The sequence below is a fragment of the Pseudorca crassidens genome, chromosome 1, assembly GCF_039906515.1.
Source record: "Pseudorca crassidens isolate mPseCra1 chromosome 1, mPseCra1.hap1, whole genome shotgun sequence".
Lineage (NCBI taxonomy): Eukaryota > Metazoa > Chordata > Mammalia > Artiodactyla > Delphinidae > Pseudorca > Pseudorca crassidens.
Genome location: NC_090296.1, coordinates 11,518,915 through 11,532,787, shown reverse-complemented (window position 1 = coordinate 11,532,787; position 13,873 = coordinate 11,518,915). Strand labels below are relative to the sequence as shown.

The following is a 13,873-nucleotide window of genomic DNA, read 5'->3' as shown; positions in this document are numbered from 1 at the left end:
ATGCCCTGCTGGCCTTGGGCTTTGCTGCTGTGAGTTTGGCCAGGCTGGGGTGCTCGGGAGCGAGGCTGGAGGTGCCCCACCGAATCTTCACCAGCCCCCAACAGGGGACCCGGGTAAGTGGCCAGTGGGCGGAGGAGCTCTCCCTGTGGCCTGGGTGGCAGCCTTTTATTAATGACAGCAGTGACAGTGACAGCAATGGTGGCCACCACCCACCGTGCGCCTACTGTCTGCCAGGACATGTGTCAAGTTTCGGGAAATGACAGCTCGTGGAATCCCAGGTGGAGGTCGGGGGTTGTGCCACTGGGATGACAGCCTCCTGGCTCTCAGCAGGGACTTCCACGGCTCCCCTCCGCTGCCCTGACCCCAGATGCCTGAGACACAGGCCCTTTCCTCCAGAGCTGCTGCACTGAGCCAACATCCCCCTGGGCTGTCAGCTTGGAGAAATTCCAGGCCCCCAACTCCGGGCACACAGGGGCCTCCCAATTGCCTCCACGGAGCTGACTCTGAAGCCGTGGGGAACCCAGGTAGAGGTGATGGGGTCCAGCAGCACCCCAACTGTGGGGAGACAGTCTGGGTTGGGGTCCCCCTCAGCCGTGTCCAGTGGCTGCATGCTGAAGACACCCAAGTCTGGGTGCAAACCCCAGTCCCACCCGTTTCCTGTGTCTGCGTGACCTTGGCTGTCACTCCGTCTCCAAACTGCTTCCTCACTCCTCAGATAAAAACGATGATGCTGCAGGGGCAACTGTTTTCTTTCTCTATCCTGCCTGGCCCATCAGACAGGAGCCTCTTCTCTCCAAAAGCACAGGGAAAGAGGGCTGCTCCTGGTGGGGCTGGGGTCCCTCTGCTTGGGGGCGCAGGGTAGGCCACACCACAGTGATCTGAGCAGCTGCAGACTGACCCTGGGGGCCGAGGTCTAGACCTGGGGGTAGATATAGTAGGAGGCCCGTCACTGGCCACAGAAGTAACCCATCTCCCCTCCAGCGTGGCCCGCGGATCCTTGGCCCCCCTGATTCCCGTGAGCACTTGTCAAATTAGAGCGACTGGCTCATCCAGTCCGCCAGGCACTTTTCCCGTTTCAGCTCTGAACGTTCCATATTTTAGGAAAACCCCCCAGTCCCAGGCGAACTGGGATGGTTGGCCACCCTCCTCTCACTTGAGTCAAGGATCAGTGTGGCCGGGTTGGGGCTGACGGAGAGGCTTGGTACCTTGGAATGCCCACAAATGCCAGCCTCGGGGCATTACGATAAAACCATATAGGAACCAGGCAAGCAAAGTACCACGGCCAGCCAGGTACCCAAGGTACCTGGGTCTATAGCAGGGCCTCAAGGAAGGACCACACCACCACACTCAGTCCGCTCTCTCCTTCCCCACTCCGCCACAAAGGACAACTGACAGCCATCTTTATAAGTATATTTTTATTGAAAATAAAAAGGCATGATGTTTTCTTCCTCGTAAGTAACACGGAGCCCACGCCCAGCGCTGCCGGTCCTGCTTCCTATGCAACATCTCAGCACAGAGTCGACATCAGTGGCTTGTTGGTGGGCAAGACGGCCCCGATGCGTGTATTTGTCCATTGAGACAGAACTCCTGGGAATAAGAGCCATCTTCCCGGGTACTCTCGGCACACGGTTAGGAAGGCAGGTCTCAGGGTATTTACATTCATGCATTAGATATCTCACACTACCTGGGCTGTTTAAATCATACTTTGTACAGATTCAGAGAGTACAGTAATTATATATAGATATAGATATAGATATCTCTTTAAATATATATAGATAACTATATATAATATATATGTCTATATTTTTACAGCTATTAGTCTTTCTTCTAAAACTGACTTTAGAAGCTTCTAAGGAACACCTGAAAACGCTGGGAGATCTATATGCCACTCGAAAGTTGGGCTCAACTAGGAGACGGTTGAAAAATATCTATTTGAGAAAATGCAGAGAAGGAATGTGCATTTCGTTCTCGAAAGTTCAGACTAGTCTGAGGATTGGTCCGTGTTTAGGGGCTGCAGATACACTCCTTAAATTAAAGTTCTAAGCTCAACCACCAGGCTGGGGTAGTTTTATTGTTGCTTCTGTTGCTTAAGCTGAAAATCCAGTGGGGCTCTCCCCCTGCACCCGAGAGCTGTCTTCCAAATGGCCGGTTCTGGGTTTGTTCTCAAGTGAATTCTCTTTTAAAAACTGGGCCCTTCTCTTAGTTTTCACTAACTGGTGAGAGGAGATTTGACAAACCCAATTTGGGGGAATTTACGCACAAACGTTAGCTTTTCATGGAGCCCTGGCTGTGTGTCTCCAGGGAAGGGGATACTGGCCCCAGAGTGATGGATGGATGGTCCACTGGGGTTCCTCGTGGGGAGCTTCGCCGGGGCTGGAGGATTAGGCTAATTGCAAAATCCGGGCCTCCTAAATTTAAGCTCAGGTTGGGGAAGGTGGACCAGTCGGTTTGTGCAAAAGCCGGGCTGTGACCTGCCCCCCTCGGGGTCCCCCCGAGACTGGCTGTCCAGCACTCCACGATCCCTTAGCTCGGATCCTTCCCTCTGGCTGAAGGTGCTCTCCTATCACTTCCGAACCCAGGATGGCGTGTGCTTAGGGCTGGGGTCCTGCCTGGGTCTCTGTTCAGGGATCAGGGGGGACTCAGCAGGAGGCTGCAGGCAGTGGGGGAAGTGCGCTGGGGTGGGGTGTGCCCCGCTGAGGACCCACAGCCTCTGGCCCGCTTGTCACCCAGGTCTGCATCCTTGGGAACTGGAGGGCATGAACCATGAGTACTGCCATGTGCTCACCAGGGATGCAGGCCACAGGTGGCCCTGTGCTAAGGTGCACAGGGAGAGCAAAATCTAATCCGCACCCACACTCAGGCCTCAACGCATGGGGAAAATGGAAAAGCAGGAAAAATCCTTTCTGGGAGAGTCTGCCCTGGACCTGTCCTCAGCCTGTACCCGCTGACCTGGGAGCAGGAGCTGGGTCAGGGTCACAGCGCACTCACCTTTTCCCCTGCGCTCGGCCCACAGACAACTCCGTGGGCACCAGGGCTCCTGGACAATGGATGTTTCAAGGTTCAGCCCAAAAGGGGACTGGTTTTCAGTCCATCAGTCTCCCCTGGATGGGAAAGTCTCGCCTGTGGCCCAAACACCCCCCAGAGAACGACACTGATGGCTTAGGAGGCGGTCAGGGTCCCCAGGCTAAGTCCCTACATAGCCAGCCAGCGGAGCCGCTGGCTGGGTCGGGTCCCTTCTCAGCAGGTGTGTGGGCAGTGAGGGAACCGCAGGGCGTGTTCTCCCAGCGCATGGGCTGTGCAGAACCACAAGGCTGCTGTCTCCAAGGGCCTAGCAATGTGCCCACGGGGCAGGTGGCCGACTGCCAAAGAGACTGGCAGATGGGGGTCACCGGGCCAGTAGATGGGGGTCACCAGGCCTGGAGGGTCCCTCTCCTCACATCTCCTTTTCTTCCCTTCATCTACCAACCACTCTGGAGGGTTCAGCGCTTTTAGAACATAAAAGACATTCAAAGCAAGCCACAGGAAGAACACTGCCTCCTTCTGGGTGACGGGAGGCCTGGAGACTCTCAGGGAAGGGTCTGGGTACCAGGCCTCAGGGGAGCATCAGGGGCCCCAGCGCCAGGCAGGGTGGGCCAGGCCCAGAGGGCCGGCGGTGGGTTTGGCACAAGTGGCGGCCTCTGCCGGGGGAAAGGCAGGGCCTGGCTCACATGGAAGCGTTGGTTCCTCTGAGGGTCAGGTGAGGGAATGAACCTGAGGACAGGCGTAGTGGCCCCTGCCCTTCCCAGGCCCCGGGCCTGAGGTTCAGTGAGTCATTTTTCCCTGGACGGCCAGACTCCACCCCGGGGTGTGAATGGGCCCCTCTGCTGGGTCTGGAGGGGACTCTGTAGGCTGGGCTCACGGCCCTCCGTGGCAGGGGGTCAGCAGACAGGGGCCCCAGGCGTCGGTGGGGACGGGAGGGAGAAGGCAGGCCCTGAAGACTGAGACATCTGCAGACGGGGCGGCGGACAGATGTGTGGGAAGCACCTTTGAACGGGGACGTCTCACGGATGCGCCCATGGCTTCTGCTGGGGACAGCTTGGTCAAGGAAGAAGCAGGCGGGCTTCCTGGGGAGGAGGAGAGGTTTCCTTTTGGCTAAAGGGGGATGCCTCCCCGCCCCAGCAGACAGACTCCCTGCCTTCTCAGAGCGTGTGCTTTAGACAGCAGCCCGGAGACAGTCAATGGATCAAACGCAAGACAAGGAAGAGACGGGGTGGCGGGTGGCAGCGCTGCCCCGGTGCTGCACGCAGGTGAGCCTGGCTCAGCATGGTGTCCGCTGCCCCTGCCCACGGCCTGACCAGGGGGCAAGGCTGGGCAGAGTATGGTTTCTCCTTCTGGAGGCTCGAGGCCTGCAAGGCAATGAAGTCCCGACAAGCCCAGTGTCAGCTCGTGTCCACCTGCTTTCCTGTGTCCACTAGTGCTGCCGAGGTGCCCCTCTGGCCAGCAGCCCAGGGCCTGCAGACTCACACCACGGCGCTGTTCACGTCCACCCCTTTGTTGCTGTGCGAGGAGGTCATGGGATACTCAGCAACACCGGTGCCGTTTTCCTCTTTTCTCAGGGGTTTCCTGGGGGCCGGTGCAGCAGCGGGAAGGCAAGGGAGGGGGAGGCAGGGGTATCCATTAGTTATCGATGCCTGGCGAGGGGTATCTCACCCTCCTAGTTTTCCTGCCAGGCTCTGTTCCAGGTCAGCATCCTTGGGGTGCTAATCTTCGTGGGACTCAATCAGAAGCGGGATGTGGTCTTAAACTAGGGTGACAATATAATGTCATGCAAACGTAGCTGACAGTGGAAGAGGGGAGCCGTGAATAATGAAGCAGGGACAACAGGCAGGATTTGGAACTGTTCTGGACAAACCAGAATGTACGCTCAGCCTAGTATGGTATCAGGCTTTGGTTGGTCTCTTTGATTATGAGCCGACAGACATGACGATGAATATTTGGGGTGCAGACGGTTAAGAGAGGAGAGGTGCCAGTAGTTGGACTTTATAATCTTATCTCTGTGTGATCAAAGGCAGGTGGAAAATGTGATGAAGTGGATGGTGGTAATGGTGGTGGAGGCGGTGATGGTGATGACAGGGGTGGTGGCACTGATGGTAAAGGTGGTAGTGATGGTGGGTGGAAGTGGTGGTAATAGTAATGGGGGTGGAGGTCCTGGTGGAGTTGATGGTGGTGATGAGAGTGGTGGTCATGGTGGTGGTGATGATGGCGATGATGACAGTGGTAATAGTAATGGTGGTGCAGTTGAAGATAGTGGTAATAATGATGACGGTAGAGATGGTAACGGTGGTGGTTGCGGTGATGGTGAATGTCCAGACTAAACTAGTGCACCCCAGTGGTTCTCAAACACTTCACATCGAGCCATTTGAAACTCACTCCAGAGGCCCTTTAACCCCAGGAGCCATTCGTCTTACAAACGCAGGGCATCGGGAAGGCTGCGAGGATGGCTTTGAGAAGGCTCGTGCCCACTCCGCTGAGACTCTGAATTCACAGCACGGCTTTCTGGCCTGGCTCAAATCCCACCTCCTCTCTTGCATGGCTCAGGAGGGCTTCGGCCCCCAGCCCCAGGCCCGAGTGGCCACAGCCTCCCAACAGGTCCATGCCATACATGCTGCGTAGCCCGACCCCATGCTACAATCCTGCTGTCTCTTGGGTGGATCTGAGGCCCATGAGGCAGCAGCTCAGACACCTCCTGTATCCCCAATAACGCTGGGGCTGCGCCTGAACTGGCTTTGTGCGTTGTCTAAGTTGAACTCTTGCGGTCATGGTTGAAAGCCTAGGGACTGATTGCATCTGCCTTCTCAAATGTCCTCAGAGCCTCCCCAAACCCATCAGGAGAAGGCCTGGTAGGTGGAGACTGTTTGATGCCTGTGGGATAAGGGCCTTGGTGATTAGTTTAGGGGAGGGAGGGTCTGTGAGCAGCTTATCCGTAGTTTCATGGGGTGGGACTACCAGGCCTGTTCAGAGGTGACATGGTTATCACATGTCCCCTGTGGTTGTCCCCTCTCACAACGGTCCCCTGAAGAAGATAGGCCTGAAGTTATGGGATTCATTTCATGGGGCAGCTGAGGCTTAGGGAGAGCTGTGACTTGCCCAAGGACCTCCCAGCTAGTTGGTGGTGGGACCTGGAACACCACCCACTACCATGTCCTGGTCCAGACATCTTTCTGCTGAATCAGCATCCTGCTGCTACTGATGATAAAGCAGGCATTCCCCCCCCCCCGCCCCCTGCCAAAAGGGCTCTGTGGTCCAATCACCTTAGGAAGGCCCTCCTCCGTCCTCCTCTTGGAGATTCCCCAGGGTTCTCAAGAGTCCTCCCAGAAGCCTGTCGCATTTTGCTTTAACCCAGCGCATGCTATGTTCTAGGGTCTGAACACCCCATTTATGTACGTGCTCACAGGCACTTTCTGGAATTCAGAAAGGGCTCAGACAAGCTGCCGTGTTTGTGATGGGCTCCTGGAAATGACGGACTCTGAGCTGACCTCTCCCCTGCGCCTTTCTCCCTCCGTCTCCCTTACCTTTCCTCCTGTCCCACCCACCTCTTTCCAGGGGCCTCAAGCAGCTCTGACCTCGCTGGGTGGGCTTGATTTCTGACTCAGGGAGTTTTACCCAGCCTGGAAAATCGGGTGTGGGGATGCATATTCTTACAGTAGGATCCTTTGTTGCCCCTAACATGAGGCCACCGATGGACTTATGTGAGATTCCTAAATTTATCATTAATATAGAGGGATTTCATCAGAATCAGGGTTCCAGAAAATAGAGGCAAAAATCTCTGGGCCCAAAGATTTTTCTGTTTTTCTCCCTAATAAATATTCACTCTTGGGCTAGGTCTGAAAACTCAGCGGCAATGGGTCCAGGGCAGGGGAGATGAGGCTTAAGGGCCTTCAAGGGTGGATAATGAGGGACTTCCCTGGTGGTCCAGTGGCTAAGACTCTGCGCTTCCACTGCAGGGGGCACGGGTTTGATCCCTGGACAGGGAATTAAGATCCCATATGCTTCATGGCACAGCCAAAAAAAAGAAAAAAAGCGGGGTGGATAATGAAGAGATGAAGGGGTCCTGGAACTCACAGGGAAATGGACAAAGCCTGGAGGGCACAGAGCTCCTGCCCTTTTTTTTTTTTTTTTTTTTTTTTGCGGTACGCAGGCCTCTCACTGTTGTGGCCTCTCCCGTTGCGGAGCACAGGCTCTGGACGCGCAGGCTCAGTGGCCATGGCTCACGGGCCCAGCTGCTCCACGGCATGTGGGATCCTCCCAGACCGGGGCACGAACCCGTGTCCCCTGCATCGGCAGGCGGACTCTCAACCACTACGCCACCAGGGAAGCCCTTCCTGCCCTTTTCAGGGAGTAGGTAGGAACTGAGCAGGATTCCTTCTGTCAGGAGGAGAGGAGACATTGCTAACGCAGGCTGCTGTCTGGGAGACCCCTTTGCATTCCCGGGGCCTTGGGGGCAACGGTGGCTCAGAGGGAGTGGCTGGAGGGACACTGGGGGCAGGGCCAGGAGAGAGCTCCAGGGCCTCCTCAGTGACTCAGCCAGCTTCCCAGACAGGAAAGGGAGTCTCGGCAGGGGCTCCACCCGGCAAAGAAGGCAACACTTGGCTGGCGCAACACTGCCTCAGGAGCAGTCCCAGAGCCTGGGTGCGCTGAGGGGAGAAGTAGCTGCCCCAAGGGCTTTTCTGAGAAGTGAACTTGGTCTGCCCCCCTCCCCACTGGAGCTGAGCCCCCGTCCACTCTGCTCCCTGGACAGCCCAGTCCTAAAGCCCTTCCGGGGTTCACTGGAGCCCGGTGGAAGCTGGAGTTTTACCTACGGCAGGACAAGCCTCTGCCTTGAACCCCATCTCCGTCCTCTCTCTAAGCACGGCTCTTCAGGGTGACGCTGCAGAAGTGCTGGGAGGAAGAATCAGGCTCAGTAAACCCAGCTCCACCACTTTCTAGCTGTGTGACCTTGGGCAAGCCACTTAACCTCTCTCGGCCTCAGTTTCCTGGTCTATAAAATGGGCACAATAATGATGTCCATTTCATAGGCCCGTGGGGAGGATTAAATACGTTAATGCGTGTCAAGCCCCTGGATGAGCACCTGGCATACAGTAAGCGCCCCATAAGTGTGTGTTAGCTCTCAGTACTGCGGTTGGAAAGGGGTCAGCGGGGAGCAGCCAGTGGTCTCCGGTCCGCACAGACTTCCCACCTAGTGTGCCCCCTGCAGGGCTCCTGAAGTGCTAGGGAGGCTTGTGTGGACCCAGCCGGGCCCCTCCGTGAGCCAGCCGGGGAGGTCCCGCTAAACCAAAGAAAGGCCTTTCCACCCGGTCTGTGTGGGAAGAGATGGGCGCAAATGGCTGCCTACATGGCCTGGTTCCTAAAACCAAGAGAAAGGGAAGTGAGCGCTTCCTTGGCTCTGTGCCCGACTCCCAGCTGTCGGAGGGTGAGGTCTCCCACCTTGAGACCCCACGCCCACCCCACCCCGGCCTGGTGCACAGGGGCCCCCGTTCTCTGCTTGGAGGGCGGCGCCGATGCCTCACTGCCTGCAGAGCAGCGGCTGGTCCAGCCTGGGCAGGCGGAGCCCTCTCGGTCAACGCTGGCACGGCTGCCACGGGCCCCACCCGCAGCCCCTGCTCTGTGGGGTAACTGGAAGCGAAGAACAGCTCTGAGGGCTTGAGGGGGAGGCTGTCGGCTGGTTTCTTGTCTCACGCACCCCACGGAGGGTCATTCTCAGCAAAGTGAGGTTAAAGGTCTCAGACCCCCTCTTCCAAAGGCATTCATCCTCCCCACAGCCCACTCCTGACACACACACACATACCTACGCACACATGCACCCACACATACCACACTGCACGTACATCACACACACACCCATATGCACACACAATACACAAACCCACACATACACACATATACACTCATACATGCCCGCCACACCCATACATACACATACTACACACACACATGCACACGTATATCACACACACATGCTCACACACACACTACACACATCACACACACAATACATAAACCCACACATACATGCACACATATACACTCATACATGCCCGCCACACCCACACATACACACTACACACACATACATGCACACGTATATCACACACACATGCTCACACACACACCACACTACACACATCACACACACAATACACAAACCCCCACATACATACACACATATACACTCATACATGCCCGCCACACACACACATACACACACATACATGCACACGTATATCACACACACACATGCTCAGACACACACACACCACACTACACACATCACACACACATGCACACACAATACACAAACCCACACACACATGCACACATATACACTCATACATGCCCACACACAGCCATACATACACATACTACACACACACGCACACGTATATCACACACATACATGCTCAGACACACACACCACACTACACACATCACACACACCCATACACACACACTACACAAACCCACACATACATGCACACATACACACTCATACATGCCCCCCCACATATACACATACATGCACACACACACACACACACACACACACACACACACACACACACACACACAGGGTTCTGCCATGAGACGCCTCTGTAGACTGCAGATTTCTCCAAACCTCGTCAAGAAGCCAAAGAAAAGCCTTTCTGGGCCACAGAGGGCGTCCCTGACCGTGAGGAGCAGCAGCCCCATTCCCGCCCCGCACCCTCTGCCACCACCAGGGGAAGGCGAGCCAGGCACGTGGCTGGGGAACCTCGCACTCCAGTCGCGTCCCCTGTGCTCACCGTCCCCCCACCAACCACCAGGGCTTCCTTGTTCGGCCACATCTGCTGAGCAAGTCTAAGGATGGCACTGGGGAGGCTCTGGGACTCATGTCCTCCTCGGGACCTGGCTGGCAGGACCAGGCATCTGGATCTTATTCTGAGTGCAGTGGGAGCCATCAGAGGACTCCTCGTATCGGGGATTCCTGTCTACCCCTCACCCTGCCCCATGGCCTTGCCCCAATGTCTGGAGAGACGAGTTCAGGGAGGATGGAGCTTCTTGGTGACAAGAGAAGGCCTAAGAAGCAGGGACCCGTCTGAGTCTCCCATCCGCTGGTGCACCCCACAGGGCTCCTGACCCGAGGATCCCGGGCAGACAGAGCAGCTGGTCCCTACAGCCCGCCTCCTACCGCCAGGATGGGACTCCATCACCCGCCACAGCATGTGGACCCCTATGGGGCGGGGGAGAAGCACAAATAAGCCCAAGTAAGTATCCCAGCCCAGGGCAGGTCAGGACACCCTGCGCCCCAGCCCCTTCTGGGCCCAGTCTCTTCTCGGAGGGAGAAGTGTGGTGATGGTAAAAATAATGAGAGATCCTGTGGCATCTGGGACTCAGAAGAAATCTGTGTGTTGGTCCCACCACTGGGACAGCCGAGAGGATGGCAGCGTGGCTCAGGGGAAGGAGTGCTGGCCCAGGAGTTAGACGGTTGAGTCTTGGTCCTGCCGCAAAGCACTGGAATCAGCTCTCTGAATCCAGCCCAGGTCCCAAAGGAAGTCAGACGGTTTCTGAGCACAGCCATGCATCTGTGCTCAACACCGATGCCCAAAGGGTCCCTCCCTGGAGGGTACTACTTTTAACTTAATTCACGGTACAGCCGGACATGAGAGTCTCAAATTCCAGCCAGAGAGGTTGGATTTGGGGGCCTGGGGGGAGCAGCACTGCTATAGAAGTGGCAGATGGGAAAGGCTGGGTCTCAAGCACCCAATCACTGCATTAGGCCCCCAGCTGTCCCAAGAGGTGTTGGTGCAAAAGATAACCCCAGGCTCAAGACCCCAGGGGTGCAAGATGGATTCGAGGTGAGCTTCTTGCTCCTGGGAGCTCACGGCAAATTGAGGCTGGACGAAGAGGTTCCACTCCTGTTCCGAATCCTGGACCCAGCCCACCTGGTCTTCCTCTGGCCCCTGCTCTGACCCTGACTAGGCAGCTCAGCAGAGGCCAGGGAAGAGAGGGCTGGGCTGCTGGGCGTGTCCTCTGGGGCGGAAGGGGAGGCGGCAGATGGCAGGGCCTGCCTCCTCTGAGGCAGTCTCAGCCTGAGAGTGTGTCACGTGCGCGTGGCAGGGAGGCCAGGCCTCTCCGGGCGTGACAGGGGGCTGCTGAGTCAGTGTGCGAGCACTGGATCTTGGGTACCGGGAAGGGGCTTGGCGGGAGGGGGCAGACATGGCAGACGGCCAGGAAGCTGATGAAGGGGTGAGGCCAGGCATTAAAACCGTGCACACATTATTCACTCGAAGAGCAGATCCTACTTCACTCACCCAGAGGGAGAGGAACAAAACGACTAAGTTTACTGAAATTGTACATAGAGTTTGTCATTTTTAAAGGCAGACTCTGGCAAGTCTGTACAAACAAGCCTCCATTCGCACCACAGGAAGTCATGGAAGAGTACCACGTGCCAGGCGTGTGCCAGGCGCTGTGGAGGAGAGAGAGGAGATGAGTGAGACAGGACGACCACTCCCCCGTCTAATGTGCCTGTTGTGTGCGTGTGCGTGCGTGTGCACAGTCACTCACGCACTCGTGCACGAGCACATGCACATGCAAACACCAACATTAACCGACCTAGAGCAGAAAGCAGAAATGTAAATCCAGGGAGAGCTACAACTCTAGCACTTGGCGGGGAAGAAAGATCTACCCCAGCCCAGGGCGCCATGTCCGAGGAGGTGTGTTTGAGCTGGGTCCTGAGTGAGCAGTAAGGACTCAGCTGGAAGCCAGGAGGGCAGCTCCCTGCATCCTCAAAGAATGTGAGACGAGGGCTGGACCCCTCTGTGACCTGAGCCACGTCTCGTCCCCATCCAGGTCTCAGCTTCCTCCTACGACCACGGAGGTTTATTGTGGCTCAGACATCACAGGAATCTCCTTTGCCCTCCTCCATGGCATTCCAGCTGCCTGGGAACCAGGTCTTCTTGACCTGCCACACACTCAATAAGAGCTAACCCTCTTCTGGGCCATCCCAAAGCTCCAGAAAGCACGTCAATTCTAAAAAGAAAACTAACTTCACTAAACTGACTTGCTATCGAGTCTATGATTCAGGAAAGCTCTTGGACAAATTCCACGATGGAGTCAAGCTAAAGAAATAAAGAACTGGAGTGGGAGAAGGAGAGGGAGAGAGCTGAGGGCAGCAAGTTCCCAGAGGGGAGCTTGGAAGGCTGCTGGAGAATGCAACAGCTGTGCATCAAGCCCAGAGAGCTACCATCCACCTGGAGAGGAGGACGGATTTTCCAAGACAAACATGGAACTGACAGATTGATCACCTGATGTATTTGACCATATTGGGAAGAGGCATTGCTCACTCCAGGGAAGGAAACGAATCATAGTGCACTCAGCTGGGATCAATATTTACATTATCACTTACTAAGGGAGACACTGGCTAGTCACTGAACCTCTCACAGGAGACACCTATAGGAAGTGGATGGGAAGCGGGGAAGTGCTTTGTACGTCGGTGGGTAGTGTTAGGGTCCTGAACCTTGTGTCTGCTATAGTGAAAAGTCAATTGATAATGTTTCAGATTGAAAGAAAAGGTAAATAGAGTATCCACATCACTTAGAATATGCAGGGAAATACCAGAAGGAACAACGAACACGCAAAAGTGGTTGCCTCGGGCTTCCCTGGTGGCGCAGTGGTTGAGAATCTGCCTGCCAATGCAGGGGACACGGGTTCGAGCCCTGGTCTGGGAAGATCCCACATGCCGCGGAGCAACTAGGCCCGTGAGCCACAACTACTGAGCCTGCGCGTGTGGAGCCTGTGCCCCTCAACAAGAGAGGCCACGACAGTGAAAGGCCCGCGCAACGCAATGAAGAGAGGCCCCCGCTTGCCGCAACTAGAGAAAGCCCTCGCACAGAAACGAAGACCCAACACAGCCAAAATAAAAAAAAAAAAAGTGCTTGCCTCTTATGAATGAGATTTGGGGTGAAAGAGGGACAATCAGGGGGCTGCTGGTTTTCTTAGTAGGCTGTGACTCATTTGACATTTTTAACTATGTGCATGTGTTACTTTAATAAAAATAAAAATTAAATTAAAAAGTGATAATGAACGTTCAAAGCCCTAACCATACTTTCTAACCATAAAGCCGCCTCAAGAGGCACGCACGGCACTCCTGATACTTGAGGTAGGGGAAGCACCTCTCCCATCCCCTTCTCTTCCTCTCCCTCATTACCCCGAGGCTCTCTTTTTTCCTCTTCATAGCACTCAGTCTTTTAAAGCACTTCATTTATTAATTTGCCAGTGTGTGTATGTTTGATCTGCTTCCCCCAGAAGGAGGGGGCGGGCAGGGACCCAGTCTTGTTTATCGCTACATCCCTGACATCTAGTCTAGGTCCCAGCACACAGTAGGTGCTCGATAAATATGTGTGGCCCAGCACTGGCTCATTGAGCAGCCTATGCCTGTCAGTGGGTTCTAAGGCCCTTGGGTGTTCAAAAGTGTCTGTTCTGGAAGCAACTCAACCACGAAAAGCTGATGTGCACGGGAGCCCAGCAATGATGCGGGTGCCCAGGCGCTCTCAGGCACACGTGTGCACCCCGCAGCGTACTCCCCGGGAGCAGCATGCTTGCTTATTGTCTGCAATTAGCAGCCTGCAGGATCGGCCAAACTGTTCTGCAGCCTTTTATTGGTCTTTCAGCCAATACCCTGTAAATTAGAAGGAAATGGTTGTCAAGTGGCTTAATGGCAAATCGGTGGCAGAGGGTGAAAGACCCGTGCCATGCACCAGCAAAGGAAGCAGGGTGTTCTTCCTGTGCCTTGGCAGTGGGGGTAGCTCAAGGGAGGGGGCTGGGAGGGGTGAGGCCATCTCTGCAACGCAAGCCTCTG

At 55.6% G+C, this 13,873-nt stretch overlaps 1 protein-coding gene across 6 annotated transcripts in view; it reads right to left on the bottom strand.

Moving 5' to 3' along the window:
* Window positions 1-1,405: 1,405 nt before the first annotated feature.
* The window catches only part of PRIMA1 (proline rich membrane anchor 1), a 63,633-nt gene continuing 51,165 nt past the window's right edge, over window positions 1,406-13,873 (bottom strand). For 3 of the 6 annotated variants that reach the window (XM_067726973.1, XM_067726981.1, XM_067726989.1), the window contains exon 5: window positions 1,406-4,602. In XM_067726973.1, coding sequence (XP_067583074.1) covers window positions 4,500-4,602 — 103 coding nt within the window. In that variant the 3' untranslated portion in view covers window positions 1,406-4,499. Of the gene's footprint in view, window positions 4,603-7,239; window positions 13,694-13,873 lie in introns of those variants that run through there. The other 3 variants (XR_010940956.1, XM_067726997.1, XM_067727010.1) reach the window with 3 other exon arrangements.